At 50.6% G+C, this 18,855-nt stretch overlaps 1 protein-coding gene across 1 annotated transcript in view; it reads left to right on the plus strand.

The window, feature by feature from the left end:
• Positions 1 to 18,855, plus strand: part of Nav1 (neuron navigator 1) — a 255,490-nt gene that overhangs the window by 65,113 nt on the left and 171,522 nt on the right. The window contains 2 exon segments of the mRNA XM_028876650.2: positions 10,873 to 11,610; positions 16,185 to 16,288. Of these exon segments, the coding sequence (XP_028732483.1) occupies positions 11,357 to 11,610; positions 16,185 to 16,288 (358 nt within the window). The 5' untranslated portion in view covers positions 10,873 to 11,356.

Below are 18,855 nucleotides of genomic sequence, written 5' to 3' on the forward strand. Positions count from 1 at the left end.
GTCATCTGGCTGGCTGCCTAGGTCTCTGCTCTCTCTGTTTTCATGGAGCTCCCCACCCCCAAGGCTCCACACAGCTGCTCCTCCCCAGCCCAGCAGCCCAGCCTGGGTCAGGACACCGGTACCTAAGCTGTCACTTAAGGAACCAGACCTCCAGTAACTGGTTCTCAGGACCTAGACATCTGTGTCCGGTGGCTTCGAACTCTAAACTTTATAATCTTCATTACCGGAGCCAAACACAGTGGTAGGATGTTTGGCGTTGGAGGATGTGAAGCAGGAACATTCTGGATTCCAGGAAAGCGCCTGGGAAGAGGGGAGGAGAAGAGGGGGAGCAGGGGGAGCAGGGGGAGGAGGGGGAGGAGGGGGTTCTCCGCCCCACTGTATAGTTGTAGGAAGTTGTGGGCAGCAGGCTTCATACTTCCCAGGCCCAGCCCAGCTTCCCCAAGAGGCATTTATAACAGACCTCCAGCCCCCTGTGATTTGTGGGACAGTTTTAAATCATTGATTTTCATTAGCACTAAATCATTCCTCTTGGCTAATTGAAAAGCAACCAAAGATGCAGCTTTGAGTGGAGCCATTGGATGGAGCAAATCAGCAAGCTGTGCCAGATACGCTGACAGCAGAAGTCTGTAGCCCGGAAGTTCTGAGGCCCCTCCCCGAAGCTCAAACTCCAGCTCTGTTTCTGAGGCCAGGAACTGGAAGAAGCATGCTCTCAGAATGAGGAACTAGAAAGTGCATTCCATTTTTTAACTAGAGGGGTAGAGGTTAGGCACATAGAAGAACTTCTAGCCTAGGGGAATGGGGTGACCGGTTCTGAGATCTAGGAGGAAAGTAATGACTGTTTCTTCTGTGTGGTGTTTGAGATCTCAGGGTGCCCTGTCTTTGGCAGCCTGGGTGTCGATGGAACAGCTCATGGTCAGGGGACAGTTAGGGAATGCTGCTTGGGGTAGTAGGTGGCAGGCATGCCAAATCTAGGCTTTGCTGCATTCAGAAGCCTCTGTCGGGGATCAGCAGGGCTGGGCTATAGCCTGGTGATTTACTCAGAGTCGTGTTGGGAGCACCTGAGGTTACCTCGGGAGACCCATCTTTCCTCTGTAAGCACATGTCATCATCTGTCCAGAAAGGAGGCCATGCCAGTCTGAAGGATTAGGGAATTCCTAAGAGCTGGCAGAAGCCTGGGACTCCGAGGGGACATGGGAAGGAAATGGTGGATCCCACTGCCTTTGAACAATCCTAATCCCCATTCTGAGCCAGGAGCCAGCCAGGCGGGCGCTGGGGTACGGAGCCCATACTGATCCCTTGCCAGATTGTAGCCATTCCCTCTGCTTCCTGCCAATCCTCTGCCAGCTCAATGATACCCACTAGCTGCCCACCCTTGTCTTCTCTCCACACTGCCCAGGGTGAGCCCCTTTTCTGCCAAGGACTTGGCAGCTGAATGGGTGGGGGATGCCTCCAACATCTCTGTTCTCAGAGACTGGCAGAGGTTAGAGGCAAATGTCTCTTGAGGCTCTGTCTTCAACCCTGAGGGCCTCTTCACAATTCCAGATCTGAGAAAGATGGAGGTCTAACATGGACAGGAGCCTGAGGGGTCACCCCAGGCTCTGCAGTCACTTCACACTGTGACTCAGGACAAGCTCCTTCCTTGCAGGCCGGGGATGCCCGTCTTTGCCTGTATATCCTGCCCCAGGTACCACACATGTACTGTACCGGGTCCTAACTCCATTCTCCAGGGAGAGCCTGGTGCATGCTTGCAGGATGTGGAAGGGCAGCAAGGGCCAGTGTAGTGGTGAGGGCGCTGGGAGATGCGGTAAAAACGCTTGTCGCTCGAACAGAATGACCTGAGTTCAGTTCCCAGTATATTTATGTAAAAAGCTAGGGACATGGTGGCATGTGCTTATAAATCCGTCACTGGAGAGGTAGAGATAGGAGGGTCCTTGGAGTTTGCTGACTCGTCAGCCTAGCTGAATTGTCAAGCACTGGGTCCTAAGGAGAGACCTTGTCTCAAAAAACAAACAAGGTTAAACTGGATCATTTGTAAACAAGTTAAAAAATAAATTTAAAAAATGATGTATGTGTTTAAGAATATGTAAGGGTGAACATGTATGTTTGTGTGTGTGTGTGTGTGTGTGTGTGTGTGTGAGAGAGAGAGAGAGAGAGAGAGAGAGAGAGAGAGAGAGAGAGAGAGAGAATGTGACTGTGTGTATTCATGTGTGTGGATGTGGGTTGCCTGTGTGTATCTGGTCGGAGTATGAGTGTGTTTTTCTAGGGGATAAGGGAGTATATCTTTGTGTGTTTAGGTACAGGCACATGTGCCTTACTCTATGGAACATCAGGAATATGCTGATCACGAGACATCTGAGATCAAAGTATTAGCAGACTCACTGTCTGGTAAGGGCCCGCCTCTCCTCACAGGGTCTTCTGAGTCTTTGCATGGCAGGACAACATCCTTGAAGCCACTTTGAAGGGGGCACTAATCCCATCTATAAGGGCTCTGCCTTGACTTAGTCACCTCCCGAGGGCCTGGCCTTTGAATGCTATACCTTGGAGAGTCATCTCAGCGTGTGAATTGGGGGGAAACAGAACCATTCAGGCCACGGAAGTGTGTGTCTGTGTGTGTGGTGTTTGTCCACACAGAACCATCCAGACCACGGAAGTATGTGTAAGTGTGCACGGTGTTTGCCCAAAGCTGAAGCAGCACACGTCACGTCTTTGCTGTGGCACCCAGAGGTCAACAGCTGTCTGCTCTATGTGAAAGTTCAGCCCCCGGGAACCAGACTGGGGCTTGGTTATGGGAAGTGCTACTCAGGCCAACAATGGGTGTGTAATGTTCCTCCATCTCTATTTTTCTCTTCCCTCTCTTCTTCCTTCCTTTGTTCTCCTCCACCTTCTCTTTTTTTTTTTATTTCAACATAATACATCCATCCTCTTCATACTGCAGTTAGGGTGTCCGACCTTGTGGAACGGGCATCTTCACTGCTTCCCCAAAGAACTGCGGCGGCCCCTTTAACAGGCTGCTGCGGGAGGAGCTGTCCTATCAGCACCACGACCAGACCCCGCCCACCCTGCGGGGACTGCGGGCTTCTGCTCAAGGGCAGATGGGGCAGAGGAGAGCCGGTCCAGAACTCGCAATCTGCAGAGTTCTCCAGCCTCATAATGGACCACCTTCCTCCCCAAACACCCGGCCAGGCTCTGCAGAATGCAGGGGGCCAGCGTTCAGGCTCTCACCACCTTCTCAGCTAGAGTAAAATATTTATAGACCCAAAATACTTCTTGGCTCTGGGATTTGCAGAGCATTAAGCCAGTTAGTTGGCATTTGTCCTGACAGGGCCTGGGGCCTGAGTGAATAGAGTCTGAAGAGATGGGGTGGGGGCGGGAAAGGCTGGTTCCAGCTACAGGTCGGGAAGTTTCGGGGGGCTAGCTGCAAAGCTAAGTGTCACCTAGGCTCTGCCATCTGTAAGCTGTGCGAGCCTGAGCAAGATCCTTCACCTCCCTGGCTTTTGTAGTCTGTGCCTCTGAGTAGGGATGATGATGACACCAATTGCAAGGACAATTGCGAGTTATTGCAGGCAGAATTGGTTAGAATGGTGTCAGGCATGGGGCCCGGAAACGGCGACTAAAAGGAGTTTGGTTTAAAAATAAAACAGAAGGGGCTAGAGAGCCGGCTCACGAGTTAAAAGCACTTCCTGATCTTGTAAAGGACTCATGCCAGGCGGCTCACAACTGCTTGTAACTCCAGCTCCAGTGGATCCTCTGTCCTCTGTAGGCACCTGCGCTTACACTCTACTCATCTCTCTCCTCTCCTCTCTCCTCACCTACACACACACACACACACACACACACACACACCTTTTAACATTAAATAAATGTGTTGTTTGTGGCACCGGGGTGAGTGAGAGCAGGCAGTCGGAGTATAGACCAGAAGGGGGTAGGGTGGGTTGATCAAGCTGCAGTTTTCTGATGAGGGTGCTGTCCACTGTGCTGGGGTCCTGGGGCCGCTCCATGTGAAGCCATCAGCCTCTTGCCTCGCCTGCAAAACATCAGGCAGTCCCATTTGTCATCTGAATTCGGTTCCTTTCCTCCTCAGAGGAGGGACGGATGTTCCCTCTAACGATTCCTGCCATGCTATGTGCCTGTCACCGGGCTGAATGTCTTATTTCATTCCTTCATTTAATCTTTCTGAAAACCCATGGCCAGATTTTGGAGGTGAGAGAGAGCTCCAGGCTTAGAAAACTTGATGTGTCTAAAGCCACATAGTAAGAAGTCGGGGGCCTTCCAGACTGGCCTCCTGCTTACTATGATACGACACATTTTTCCAACCATTCAGTCTCCTCCCACTTCCTCTGGTGGACCGTCGGGTGAAATAATATCCAGTGTGGCTGTAACGAGTCTTTTTCTGACCTGCCAGCTAGCTCCCAGATAATGACATGAAAACTTATTAATTATGAAAGCTCAGCCTTAGCTTAGGTTTGTCCCACTAGCTTTTATAACTTAAATTAACCTGCTTTTATTAATCTACATTTTATTATGTAACTTTCTACCTTTCTTTCATTCTGTATGTCTGACTCCCTCCATGTCTCATTGGCATCTCCTCCACAACTTGATTATCTCCTCCTATTTCTCTCTTTGCCTGGAAGTCCCACCTATACCTCCTGCCTAGCTATTGGCCATTCAGCTCTTTGTTAAATCAATCACAGCAACGCAACTTCACACAGTGTACCAATATCCTACAACAGGTGGGCAGTGTTTGTTCTGCTGCAGATTTCTAACAGGAAAGCCTCAGCCTCCATTCCTGGGATCTCTAGCATAAATCAGACATGGAGGCTGATGCCTGTAATGCCAGTGCTTGGGAAGTGGAAGCAGGAAAGTCAGAAGTTCGAGGTCATCCTTGGCTACACAGTAAGTTCCAAGTCAGCCTAGGATACATGAAACCCTGTTTCAAAGAGATGAACAAATACTGATGATAACAATAAAATGAGAGAGAGAGGGGGAGAGAGAGAGTTGCCTTTGAGGTCCTAACCATTATTTGTTGAGGGCTAGACAAGGCATGGCTCTGAGCATTTTGTATTTAACTAACTTATTTATTGAAACTGTGCTAGCAGGTAGGCGCTGGTCTTGGTCTCATTTTGTAGAATGGAAAACTCAAAGTCCAGAACTTGCCAGGGGTCACACCATAAGCAAATGCAGAGCTAGGCTTCGGGTCCGGAAGTTTACTCTTCCTTCTAGCGTTCGATCTCTTTGAAGAATACTGTCTGAATGGTGGAGCTGATGGGTGGACTGACCCATGGGTGTGAGAAAGCCTGCATCACATCACCATTTCCAAGACTGGACTGCCAGCCCTGCTGCTGCCTCTTCCTTGAGGCCTCACTAGATATCACATCCTCAACAGACCATGATGGCTCCATGGTGCTTCTTGTCTCTTCTAGTGCTCACTGTACAGGCTGCTTGGTGTGTTTCTCAGTCCTTGAGATCAGAACCTGGGTCTCTGCCATCTTGATTTCCATAGCACCTGGCAAAGCATGTAGCAGATGGAAGGTGCCCAGCTAGGGTGTGTGATTGTTGAACAGAGAGGATGCCAAGAGTACTTTTGAAAGTGGGATGCTATCTGTAACAGGGAGTACCAACTCCCTAATGTAACTTAGTGAGCACTGGGATTCCCAGAATGAGGGAACTAAGGAACTCCTGGGACATTCTTCTTCACTGAGGCCAAATGAAGTATCAGGTCAGAGTGCTTAATGATTTTGTGGGTTTTCTCTCTCTCTCTCTCTCTCTCTCTCTCTCTATCCCTTGCTTCCCCTTCCAGCTCCATCCTTAGGCTTCTTCTGCCCTTGACCCTCCTCAGATGCACTGTGAAGGTGTCATGAAGGCTGATGGTACTGGTAGCCAAGTTCTTTGGCTTGAACAGAGTCAAATGTCTCCCCAGTACTACCTTATTCTGCATGTTCAGGACTCAGAACAATGAGGAGTGAGGGCAGAGCAGGAGCAAAATGAGCCCCAGAACAAGGATGGAGTCTTGAAATCATTTGGCTCACTAAGAATGCCGTAGGTGCTACAGCCAGCAGCCTCTGACTATGGCCCAGGAGAAAACGCCTGGACAGAGGTCTATTTATGACCCCAGGAAGCACCATTGTCCATGTCTTAGCTCAGAGGCCCCGCCCATGTGTCTTTCCCCACCCCCTACCCTTTCTACAACCTTTCTCCTAAGCTGTTTCAGTATTTGCTAAAGAATTGATAGAATGAATATATACATATATTCACTCATTAATATATTCATATTATTCATTCAATATGTATATATGTGTATATATATGTATGGGGTTTATTAGAGTGGTTTACAGGCTGTGGTCCAGATAGTCCAACGATGGCTCTCTCCTGACAGAAATCCTATAGTTTTTCAGTTCATGAGACTGGATGTCTCTACAGACCCAACCTAATGTTGGAGTCCTAGAGGATTCCTAGAGAGCTGCTGGGCTTCAGTCTATATTGGAATCCCAAAGAAGTAGGTTCTAACAGCAGCAAAAGTATGCCCCAGCAACAGGGTAGATGAACTTGCTGGCAAGAGTAAAGGCAAGCAGGCAAAAGGCATCAGCCTCCTTCTTCCATGTCCTTTTATGTGTCCAGATTTAGGGTGGGTCTTCCCACCTTAAATGATCCAATCGATAAAATCCCTGACAGTGATGCCTAGCTTCTTGGGTTTAAGTTGATTCCAGATGTAGTCAAACTGACAACCAAGATTAGCTATCACATAAGCTTCTACCCTAGCCCATGTGTATCACCAGCCACCAACCGGGCATATTAGATCTCTGGCAGGGCTGGATTACATCTGCCATCTCTCCCCCTCTTCGTGCCCCTGTCTCATCCTTACCCCAACCGCCCGAGGCAGACAGAGTGAGGGGAGCAGAGAACGAATAAGGCATGAGGAATGCTGGGAGAAGAGCTCCCCACCCGGTACCGCCCATCACCGATTTTCTCCTGCTTTGGTTTCCAACCTGTGGACGAAATCTGCCTCCCCAGCTCCATCTCTGAGAGACTCAGAAGACAATCACAGCAAGGAGAGAGTCCACTATAGCATAAGGGGTGTTGGGGCTGAGGCTGGGTACCGCTGCTGATGAATGTGGTCTGCAGACCCACAGAGCTCACTCCACGTCCAGTGTGTCTTGGCACAACTCACTCAACTACAGCATCATCCTCCCGTCTGGTGAAAGGCGGATAGTAAAACTTGCCTTCTCGGGTTGTTGTGAGGGTTGGAAATAATGTCTCACTCAAAGGGACTGTTTCCCAGGTACACCGGGAACAGCTTGGTATGGGCATGTGTGCGCTGGGCATCCTTTGAGTTCCTCTCCCAGATGCTGGGTACCTGGAGATGCTCACTTAGAAAAAAAACTAGCGGTGCCCCTACATGACCCCTCTGCCATAGGCTAGAATAATTTGCTGTCTGGGGAGTGATCCTCCTTTATCCTAAGGCTGGTGTGGTTCTCCCAGGCTCCTCCGGGACAATGGATGTCACCTCCTAAGCAGCATCCTGCTTCCAATCTCCTAGAGGGCTACCTTCTGAGGAGAAAGGGCAAGCAAGGTCCCAGTTGCAATGGAGAGGCAGGTGGGGCGGGGCCCCAGCGACCTACCAACGCAGTTTTAAAAGTCCTTCCCATCATGCTTTTTAAAAAATGATGATCTGGTGAAAGCAGCGCCGTTGTGGGTGTACTCCATTAGCAAGGGAGCTAGAAGCAGCCTTGGCCTTCAGACGGTGAGAGCTGGAAAGCCAGCCAGCCCTAGCCAGAGGGCGTGGGGACATCTGAGGCAAGGAAGTCCATTTTAGGCCCTGCAGAGCTAGGAGCTGGAGGTCCCTGGCAGATAAGGTAGGTGGATACCTATGGGTCTTTGAGTCAGGGTGCAACACCCTGAGACACTGGATCAGCCAGACTGAACCAAGATGCAATTTCCAGATGCTCTTAAAGATGTAAATTCCAGGGGGGTGAGCTGAGGGGCATAACTGAATTTGGTCCCAATGTTGGATTTGGATTAGGATTAAGGATAGGAGCAAACCTAGGCCATGTAGCATCTTACCAATGGTAAAATCTTTGCTGCAAAGGGGGCCTGCTGGTCAGCTCAACTGCTCGGAGCCCAGCTCAACTCAGTGTTCTAGGCCAAGGTCAGCCCCTTGAGGCCACATAAATCTCGTAGCCAGTGCTCAGTACCCTATAACTGATGCACATCGCTGACTACTAAAGGGTGGGTGGCGGGGTGGAAGGATGGCAGGCTAAAGCCACTCTCGACCCCACTGAGGCCGTAGGCTACAAAGAAGCGTGCTCTCTTCCTGCTGAAGGACTCACACTCTGTACCTCAGTTTATCCTGCCGTCATTCTTCAGGCGTGGAGAGGTTCCGTAGTTTCCCAACTGCTAGCAGGTGCAGGCAGTACTTGCTGGAGTTCCTCTTAGATATCTTTGTGAGAGAACTTCTTGGTCCTCTCATGCCGGCACTGAAATAGAGCAAGGATGCTCTGCTTGGGAGACTAGGCAGGCAAAGAGCGACTCACTCCCTCAGTCTGACCAGGTAGGTGGGCAAGGAGCAACAGCAGGGGAAGTGGGAATCAGCTGGGCCTTGGGTGTGGTCCTCCAGGTAACGATACTGGAAGGGCAAAGGAGAGCTCATTGTGGTCCCTGAGTGCATATAGCTTTCCTTGCTAGCCACCTCTAATGGAGCAGGTGGAGGGGCGCTTAGGTCATCCAGTAATGCCATCAGCCACTGAAGTATGAAAAAGTGGAGAGAGAGCATACGGCTTCTCTTTCTTGTCCTCCACAGCCTTCAGGCTGCTGCTACAGAGCCACCCCCACTGACGCATCTACCTTGACTTCTCACAGACTAGCCCACAGCTGGTCCCAGGCAGCAGGTCAAAGGTCAGGGAGAGGTTGCCCACCGCATAAACATCGCCGACCCTGCGGCTGCTGGCTTCTTTCGGCACAAAACCGGCTGCCCTGGTGATTTCAGGTGGACTGGCCAAGCGTTGGGAGTTTGGTTCACTGTCCACAATGCCCCTGTCTCCATTGCCACACAGCGGCGACAATTTATCCTGCAAACGGCAACTTGAGTATTTTTATTGTGTATAAATCTGGGTTCCTATCTTTAATCATTTTCCTAGGACAGTTTTCTAGACGTGCTATTGTTCGTACAGTGGGATAAACGGCCTGGTGTTCTTACCAACAGTCCGTGTTACAAGTTTTCAATAAGAGTAAACTGGATACCAGCAAATGAAAGCCTATTTATTTTGCATTTTTAATTTTTTGAATGGAAGCCCAGCATGGTAGCTCACATCTTTAGTCCCAAACACTCGGGAGTCTGAGGTACAGGGATCCCTGTGAGATAGAAGCCGGTAGGCTCTGCTTACTGGGTTCCCGGCCAGGCAGGGCTACAAAGTTGCAAATGGAATGTTTTGTCTTTGTTTTGGATGACTGCATGATGATTTTATGAGGGTGTTTTTTTTTCTGTTGTTTTTTTATTGTTGTTGTTTTTTGTTTTTTTCTTTTTAATTGCCCTTTATTCTGTGGAGATTTGCTGTCTAGTATTGACACGGTGGAGGCCCTGTCTTCAGAAGCAACAACTCCTTGCTTTTCATACTTGTAGTAGGAGGTATTTCTTTGGTTTTTTGAATGTCTGTAAAGGATTGTTTTTTTAAAATCCAAGTAGAGACTCTAACTTTTATGTATTCAAATTCTATCAGCATTTCCTCTATTATTTCTTGTTTTGTTTGTTTGTCTGTTTGCCTGTTTTGTTTGTTTTTGTTTTTTCAAGACAGGGTTTCTCTGTGTAACAGTCTTGGTTGTCCTGGAACTCACTTTGTAGACCAGGCTGGCCTGGAACTCAGAGATCTGCCTGCCTCAGTTTCCCAAGTGCTGGGATTAAAGGTGTGCACTACTGCCTCCAGGCTCCTTTATTATTTCTGCCTGAGATGTGGTTCTTAGAAAGTTTTTTTTCCCATAACAAAATAATGGATGTGTTCATGTTTGTATTCTGTACATTCTTATATTTTGATTTTTAAAGACTTGACTCTTAAATTGATCCTAATTTGATTACATGTGTCTTTGCAAACAGCTACAAATTCTCTTTGAATCGAGAATAATTACTTCACTCATTAACATGGCAGAGCTGGGGGGGGGCACAGAGAGACAGACAGACAGAGAGATCTGCAAGAGAGGTGGGATAATTAATGGATCAAGATGGAAGAGAAGGGATGATGCTGTTGACTGAAGGTACTTGGGACAGCTGCTTTGACCTTCAGGTGAGACACTCAGTTTCTGAGGCTACATGAGGGGGGAGGAAGTGGCAGAGACCAGTTTTACAAAGGCAGGATGCAGGTGGGGAATGAGCAGAGAGGACTCTGGGGGCCCGGTGCTTACATCCCCCATGGTTGTGGGGTTGGGAAAAGCAAGGAGGACCAGAAGAGGTCATCAACTAAGAGGGTAAGAGAGTGGGAGGAGCCTGGGCCTCATGGAGACGGGCCCAGTAATTACAAGTTTCTGGATTGGAAGAACTGTGGTCTACATGTCATTGGGTCCAACGGCATGTAGAAGAATATTGCATTTCTCTTGGGTGGTATCTAAAGGACCTGTGGTACCATGAAAGGTCTGATCCAGTAGCAACTGTGAGGCGAGTCCGTCTCCATCGCTGGAGAGGAGCAGAGCCAAGGAAAGTTAAACAGCTCATGTGTAGAGCATGTTCTCAACGCCTTTTCACACCCCGACTTTCACACCCCGACTTACATATTTGCCCGGAGTCAGGCAGGAAGCCCCTGGCTGTCTATCAATTCCAGCATCATCCCTATGCACCAGGGGACAGACACTTGAGACTTTACCTGACATTCTCCTTTTCTCCCGTCTCTGTAGGATCCTAGTGTGGCCCTACCCCGGCTGCTGACCATGAATGGGATGGCCAACGTGAATTCCGCCAGCCGCCCGCACTATGCCTCCTCCATCCCGGTGCCTCGAGCTTCCTCACAGACCAGGATTCACACTCCGGGAGCTTCTCCTCAGCTTCGGCCTCGTCAGGCTGACTTGGCCCTGAGCCCCCAGCGAGCTGCCTCCCCAAGTCGGCGCAAGGCTGCAGTCTCTTCTAGAAACTCTTCCCCGAAGGCCTACAGAGGAAGAGGTACTCCGAGGGCTGCAGGGCCAGCCAGAGAGCCGGCTGAGAGTGTAGAAAGCCTCCCCAGCTCCCCGTGGAGCAGCCCCAGGATAACCCCCAAAACAGCCTTCTCCAGTCAGGCGGGATCCAGAAGAGCTGGGGAGATACAAGGCACCCAGCGGAAGAAGACCCAGGACGGAATCTCAGTTCGCCAGACCAGGGGAAGGAGCCCACCCCGGACAAGCTGTCATGGAGAAACTCAAATTCCAGGGCCTCCTGAAGGTCGGATGCTTCCTAGCTCCCAGGGAAAAGATCAAAGAGACAAAAACTACAAACCCCCTAGGTCTCTGGAGCTTGATGAAGGGGCGGCTCCAGGGACTCCCTCTCCAGTCTGCAGCCCGTGCAGTGTCTGAAGCCTCTCATACTCCGGGGACCATTAGCTTTTCCTCCGCCCATCAGCAGAGCCAGCCAATCACAGCCACGGTGGCCCCCTTTCAGTACAGGTGAGTTGGGAAGTGGGCGGGCAGACAGAGAAAGCTGGCCAGTGGTCCCGGGACCAAGGGGCATCTCACTGGAAAGAGAGGCTTTCGTGAGACTACAGGGTCAAAAGCTCTGGAAAGGGGATGGCTAGAACCTTGGGTGTGTAAGGCAGGACTATAATCTTAAATTCTGTGTGTGTGTGTGTGTGTGTGTGTGTGTGTGTGTGTGTGTGTGTGTGTGTGTTTTTCCCCTCAACCCTGGGGCCTTGACAACAGAGACTCATGAGGGTGTCCCTAAAGTGGCCCACTCCACACTCTATTGGAAATGATGAAACTGTATGAGGGTATGAAAGATGGTTGGCACCCGATACACAGGCGGGAAGGTCAGCGGTGCTTTAGACTTGCCAAATCTGTGTGGGCCGTTTGCCACCACGGTGTGCTAGACAGACTGTGCTGTCTTGAGCCCGGGAGTCCTCAGTAGCCTTAACTGCGTCTCTGTGCTGTTCTCATCGCATTTCTGTGTCTGTCTGTCCATCCCTCTCTCCCTCTCACTTGCTTGTTTACATCGCTTGTCGCACGGCCTTATGCCTGTTGACGCGCATGGTGTGTAGGCAGGCGGTAATACTTCTTAAGTGGCTAGGTAGACGCTGTTGTCGTTGGCAGTACGGTCAACATGCCAGCCTCTCCAGCTTTCAGACATGGCAAGTTAAGTGCGTGGAGTAACATCGAGCCAACTAGGCTTTTTAAGTAAAAAATAACTCTTTACTAACATGACCATATTAAGTAAACTAAATTTCAATTTCTAATCGTTATGTAGGTTAGAAATGCCCAAATGTAAGTTAAACCCCTTCTTGACTGTACTCACTTCCTGAATTTCCCCTACTCCCATGCTAAGATAGGAAGTCGCTGTTAATTTGCATCTTGGGGTATATAAAAGCTTATTATGCATCAGCCCTTGGGTGCTGGGGGACCTCTGAGACTTCAGAGCAGCTGAAAGCCCAGGCCCTAGGCACATCATCCTTCACTAGCAGTCCACTCACAAGTATATAGATCTCTAAACAATTGTGTGCGACCTTATATCACAGTACCTGGTGTTGGGATCTGGGACAAGGAAATTAATATCCACTATATTCTGCCTGTGGTCAGGCCTCATTGGCAGTGCCGCATCCAGTGATGAGCACCACGTTTATAAAAAAAGGACATTGGCACACCAAAACTCCTTTAGAAAAGGACTGACACCTTACCGAGGAGTCCCGCAAAGGTGTCTGAAGAATGAGGGGCGGAAATGAAGAAGTTAGCTTGCTTTGGAAGGAGAAGGTGTGGAAGGTCTGTGAGCTGTTCTCAAATATGGGAAAGGCTGTCGTGCTGTAAGATGAATTAGTTTGCTTGGGGCGGCTCCAAAAAGCTGACTCAGTGTCATGGTGGCTAGGAGTTAGCTCGAGACAGATTCGAGGCTGGCTGGGAAGAACTTTCCAACAGCGAGAAAGGCTGACAAACTGACTGTGAGGCAGGGAGTTTTATTTACCGCGGGATCCCAGCAGATTCACAGCCCAGGAATCCTTCCCCGGGCAAGCCCTTTGGCTGACTATACCCACCGACTCAATGCACAGATGTCCCTCTTTCAGGGGCAGGTCACATCTCTCCCTTTTCTTTCTCCTCTGAGATTCTGAAGTTAAAACTGAACCAAGAAGCGTAGACACAGGGAAGCTATTCCTTTTTTTTTGTTTCTCGTTTGCTGGGGGTCGAACCCGCAGCCACCCGCGTGCTAGGCAAGGGCTCTGCTACTGAGCCACACTCCGGCCCCAGCCTTCTTTTGAATGGCCTTTTCCCTAACAGCTCAACACCTCCCTGGGGGCTGTGACTTTCTTTTCCGACCCGACTCCCTTCATTTTGAATTCATTCTTTGGGAAAAAGTGTCAAGGTATTAAATACTCTCAGATTTTATATTATCCACCCTACAAGTCCCCTGGTATGTTTACAGTCTGGCATTTTTTAAAGAGGTCAGCCTATTTCCCTCTGAACATTTTAACGCAACTTAAATAGAGCGCTGTTTCCAGCACTCAGCAAACACTGCCTGCTTGTTTGCATTTTAAACAGAAATGGAATGGTTACACCTCTCTGGGAAGCGGTGTCCTTACCACCCATCCTTAGACCTTGCGCTCCCCAGGCCCTCGGTTGTGGTTGGAGGATGGGTCACAGCAGGAGTAAGATTTGGATGGAGGATACCCCGGCATGCTGTAGGCAGATGGGCTGGATCTCCACACACCCTGCACGGGCCGGGAGCTGCTGCCATGACCAGCTCTGCCAAGAGCTTGGCTAGGCCACTCAGCTAAGCTCTACAGCCAAGGAGGTGCCATCTGTTCCCTAGAATCCATAGACATCCTGTTTTCGTGGAAATCTGTTCTCCACTCCCAATACCTTGGGCTTCTGTAAAACCTCAGGTGAATGCAGAAGCAGGTTAATGGGTTTCCTCCTCCTTGTCTCCAGTCTGGTCTGGGAAACAAATCCATGACTTGTCTTTCATTTGCCCCAGCCTCCAAGCGTATCTTTTCAAAATGTGGGTGTGGTCATCCCACGACACTCATCTGCCTGCCGCCTCTCACCTCCTCTTGATGCCCTTCCTTCTTGGGCCCCAGAAGGCAGACTGTCCCTCTGGCTGTCTTCCAGTTTCTGGTCTCACACATCCAATTCCGTCAACGCTTCCTCCTGACTCCCAGTACATTTCTGTAAAAGAGCCGCAGCATCTGCATCATAAGTCACACCTCTCCCCACCTACCAAGCGCTGTCCTTCCCTCATAGTGCACACCTTCAGTCCTCAGGCAAGACTTTAGTTAGGAAGGAATAATCGGCGCTGGCGGCGGGGGTGGTGGGCGGTGGTGGCGCATGCCTTTAATCCCAGCGCTTGGGAGGCGGGATGGTTGGACAAAGGTGTCAGGTGTGTAGGGTCATTGAGTTCACCGTTTCTGTTTTCCTCTTCTCTGGTTCAGCCTCCCACTGATTTCTGGCCTACGTTGTCCTGTCCTTTCAGGCTGAAAAGCCCTGGCATGTATAGGGAAGTGGAGGCAGGGATAGACACGTGTGCAGAGCCAACTAAGAGCAGAGAGGCAGAGGCCGCCTTCCTTCATGCTCCTGGGTTTGGGATTCCTGGCACATACAGACGATTCGTTCTTACCTGCCCTTGTAACGCAGTGATGCCGTAGACTTGTGACGGCACACCATCGTTGTTGCAAAGCTGGCTAGCACCTATCCAAGACAGACACTGCTCAGCTCTCTACAGATGATGCTATCCAACAAGACCTCTAATACATTATATAGAATTCCCTCACCTCAGCAGAATGTTTTATTATTTTCACAACACTATGTTGCATGTCGACGCTAATTTCTTTTCCAAGAAAACAACTGTCTCATTTCCCCCTGTCCCCTTGACTGTTGTACACTTGACTAAGATGAGTGTCCCCCGTTACATCAAGCACCTCCCAGAGGCCAGCAGCACAAGATCTCCTGCTCTCTCAGTTTCCTCCACCCTGCCTTGTGACCAGCACCCATCGGAGGCCTGGCAGGCGCACAATACCTCAGCGCTGCCCAGATGGCTTGGAGAGAGGCAGCGATAGCCACAACCCCCCTGCGGCAGACCCAGTGTGCCACTTCAGCCTGGCCCTTCAGAGGTCATCCCTCCCGGGCCTGATGAAAACCAGGCCCAGAGAGGGGAAGATGTTTTGCTTGGGTTACACAGTGAGCTCATGGCAGAGCTGGATTCAGAGTCCCAGACGTAGAGGTATTGGAAAAAGTGAAAACCTAAGAAGACAAACTGCAGCGGCCTAGAGACTCCCAGGGTCCCCTGGCCCAGCCTGTCAATTTCCCCTCTTGTCTGCACAGCCCTCCCTTCCCCCTCCTGCCAAGCTGCCAAAGGGTCCATTTAGCTGGCGACATTGGGCGGGGATATGGGGGTAGGCGGGACCGCTCTGAGCCCAGGGTAATTGCATGTAAGGAGAGCTCCTACAGCCTTTGTTCCTGGAGCAATTGTATGGTTGGGGCTGTGTTCTGAGGTCTGGGCACTGGGTAGCCCGTGCCCAGAGACCTCACCCTTCCTGTTGGCACCAAGGATCTATCAGGAGTCACTGGGGCTCAGGCGGAGCCTCTCTCTCCTCTTCTGACCTAGTGTGTCTGAGGTGAGCGATTCTAGAGAGGACAAATGCCCTCTGAGTGCCAGGAGTCCAGTGGCTTCAGCGTCAGAGACAGGCCCTTCCCTGCGGGTATGCGCTCTGCTGTGCCAACATGAACATCCTAAGGACAAGAATCACAGCAGGCCAGAGGAACCCATGCCTGAGATTCTGGGGGTATCTTTCTGCTCTGTGAATGAGGTATGCTGCTGGGCAGCAAAGGGCAACAGATGTTGAACATTCTGGTGCCCCTGGGGACTCCTTCCTGGTCCAGCTCTGCTGCTTCCTGGAGTGTCTGCATGTGCACATGTCCCCAGGAGAGGCTGGCCCAGGGAGCTCAGGGCATTGTAGAAAAGAGGGCCCAAGCTCAAAACGGGTTTGCCTAGCCCATAGAGAGGCTTTGAAGCCATGAGTTACCTTTCCTTCTTGGCCCCACAGGCTGCAGACAGACCAGGAGCCTGGCCCCATTCCTCAGGAAAGCTGGGCCCTTGATGGATACACCAGCCCCGCTAGCAGGACTGAGGAAAGCTTCTCCTGCATGGGTAAGTACTCTGGGGAAGACTTTCTACACGGAAGCCACCGTCTGGACTCTCCTTATCTCCGAGGGATGGATGTGGCCTGGGCCTAGGGACCCCGTTCTTTTCTGTTGTTTTGTGGCAGGGCCTCACTAAAGAGTCCAAGCCAGTCTCAAACCTGTTATATTCTCCAGTGATGGGATTATAGACGGTGCCACCACATCCATCTTGGGTCTATCTCTTTTTTAAAATAAGTTCATTTTTTGAGGCATGGTCCTACTATGTAGCCCTGGCTGGACTATGTAGACTAGGTTAGCCACCAAGCCAGCCCTAAATTTTTCAAAAATTAGAGGTGTGTGTGTGTGTGTGTGTGTGTGTGTGTGTGTGTGTGTGCGTGCGCGTGCAGGTGTCAGGGCACATGTGGAGGTCAGAGGACAGCTTGTGAGAACCGGCTCTCTCCTTCTATCATATGGGTTCTGGGACTGATCTCAGGTCATCAGCCCTGATAACAAAGTGCCTTCACCTGCTGAGCCACATCTCCCTGGCCCTGCAGTCTGTCTCTTGACAGTGAGATGCTAACCTGTGAACTGCTCTGACAGTTTCCTCCATGCTTGACTCCACTCAGGGTAAAAGCTGTCAAGTCCAGAGTGCTTCAGGGTCAGGCTAGGAAGGTGGCCGTGAGGGAGGGGTCAACGTCACGTTGGTCCAGGGCTCAGATTGTGAGCATCTCTGTGTATGTCACAGGGAGGCCACAATAGAAAGGTGACAGGCTGGGAGAGTGACAGCCAGGTCGTGGTAAAGCCCAGGTCCAACATGAAGGAGCTGGGAGCCTGGGTGGCGGTCCATAGCCACCTGCCGGGCTGCCTGATACCTGCTTCACTCAAGTCATCCATGTGTCCTTCCCTGTGTCACCCTGTAATCACGGTGTCACCCACAGCACATCCACTGCTAACAAACACAAAGCCCCGAGACTGACCGAGAAGACCCTTGAATTCAAATTCAGTAATATGACTCTTCCAAGTGCACCCTCGGGTGTTCAGTGTCCCTGGATGAGTGCACGATGAACGAATAACCAGGTGCCTTGTGACCCACTGGCTAGGACCCCCGAGAGTCAGGTTCTAAAATCCCCCATAGCATGTAGGTTTCTGTGTTGATTGATTTCCTGGCAATATTAAAAAATAAAAATAAACCGCAGGATTCAGCAACGTGTGCGCCAAACTGCACGTGACAGCACATCGCAGGAAACAAGTTCTCTCTGTCAGTTTCCTGGGCCAGAGGAAATCGGCTCCAGCAAAACAATAAACTTGATGTTGTTTGTGGTACTGAGGATTAAACCTAGGGGCCAGTGCATGCCAGACCAATGCTGTACCACTGACATTGCCGGTCCATCACGAACTTGCTTTTAGAAGACTCAAGCCTGTCCAGAAGGTCGTCTTAGAGCTTCATCTCTGTGCTCTGCTCCACTGGGCAAAAATGTGAGATTAGCTCCCAGCCAGGCCTTGACTTCATTGGGCAGTGATAGCATGCCACTGTGTCCTCTCTGTTCCCTGCTGGGCAGGTGGGAAGGTGAACTGGCCCTTTGGAGCCGTCTCTAGAGAGCTCCACAGCAGTGTGATCTTAGAGAGATCGCAGAACCGCCACACTCACTTCATACAGCAGGGCCTTGCACAGAATGGTCTTGGGGCAGGGCCTGGGCATTTAAAGGATAACCGTCTCCTCCCACAACAAATACGCACGCAGTGGAAGCGGAGCAGGGCAGGGGACAGAAGTAAACTGAATTTCACAGGCACTGACAAAGCATCAGAATAGAATGTGGTAACCAGGAAACTATGTGCAGCTCTATTTTTACATTTGCAGTTTTTGTTAGCGTAATGGCTTCCTTATGTGTGTGCCACATTGTTAGGCTAATGATCTCCATCCACCTAGCCAAGCGCTCCTTACTAATTGTGACCCCCTGAGCTGGGAAGAGGACTTTTGCTTTTCATGCCTGCTGCAGGCTGACCCTAGGAAGCCCTTTGACTTGTTAGCTTGAAGACCACCCTCACCAGTCAGATCTGAACATGTCCTCTAGATCCCAGGCTAGGGGATCGGTGTGTGGGTAGGTAGGCAAAAGGCCTTGAACTCTAAAGGTGGGCTTCACACAGAACAATGGGCAGCACCAGCCTCCCCCAAGATACCTAGGGGAGGGGGATCAAGGTTCACGATGCTGCCTGTGTTGTGGTCCTCACTGGTTGTCATGGTGACAGACACATCTTTGCTGAGGATCCACTGCGGCGTCTTTGATGGGTTAGATGAGGAGAGATTTAGGATATGCCTTCTCTGTGAGGGACCCAGTGCTTTACTGAGCTTGGAGAAGATGGAGTAGAGAAAAAGGGAGGAGACCACAAAGTTTCCGCTCGGCTTTGCCCTTTTACTTCTGAACTCACTCTGGACATGTCGTGAGTCACTCACTGTGTGTGCGCCACTCAGTCAGCAAGTCCCCAGCAGCATTTGCTCATGCCACACAAACACGGCTGGCATTGCCCAGGAGGAGGGGGACTTTGATCTGCTGTCAAGGAGCACACAGTGTAGGGGTTCACTCTGCAAACTCTTTC

Source organism: Peromyscus leucopus, chromosome 15 (genome assembly GCF_004664715.2).
Source record: "Peromyscus leucopus breed LL Stock chromosome 15, UCI_PerLeu_2.1, whole genome shotgun sequence".
In the NCBI taxonomy this organism is placed as follows: Eukaryota; Metazoa; Chordata; class Mammalia; order Rodentia; family Cricetidae; genus Peromyscus; species Peromyscus leucopus.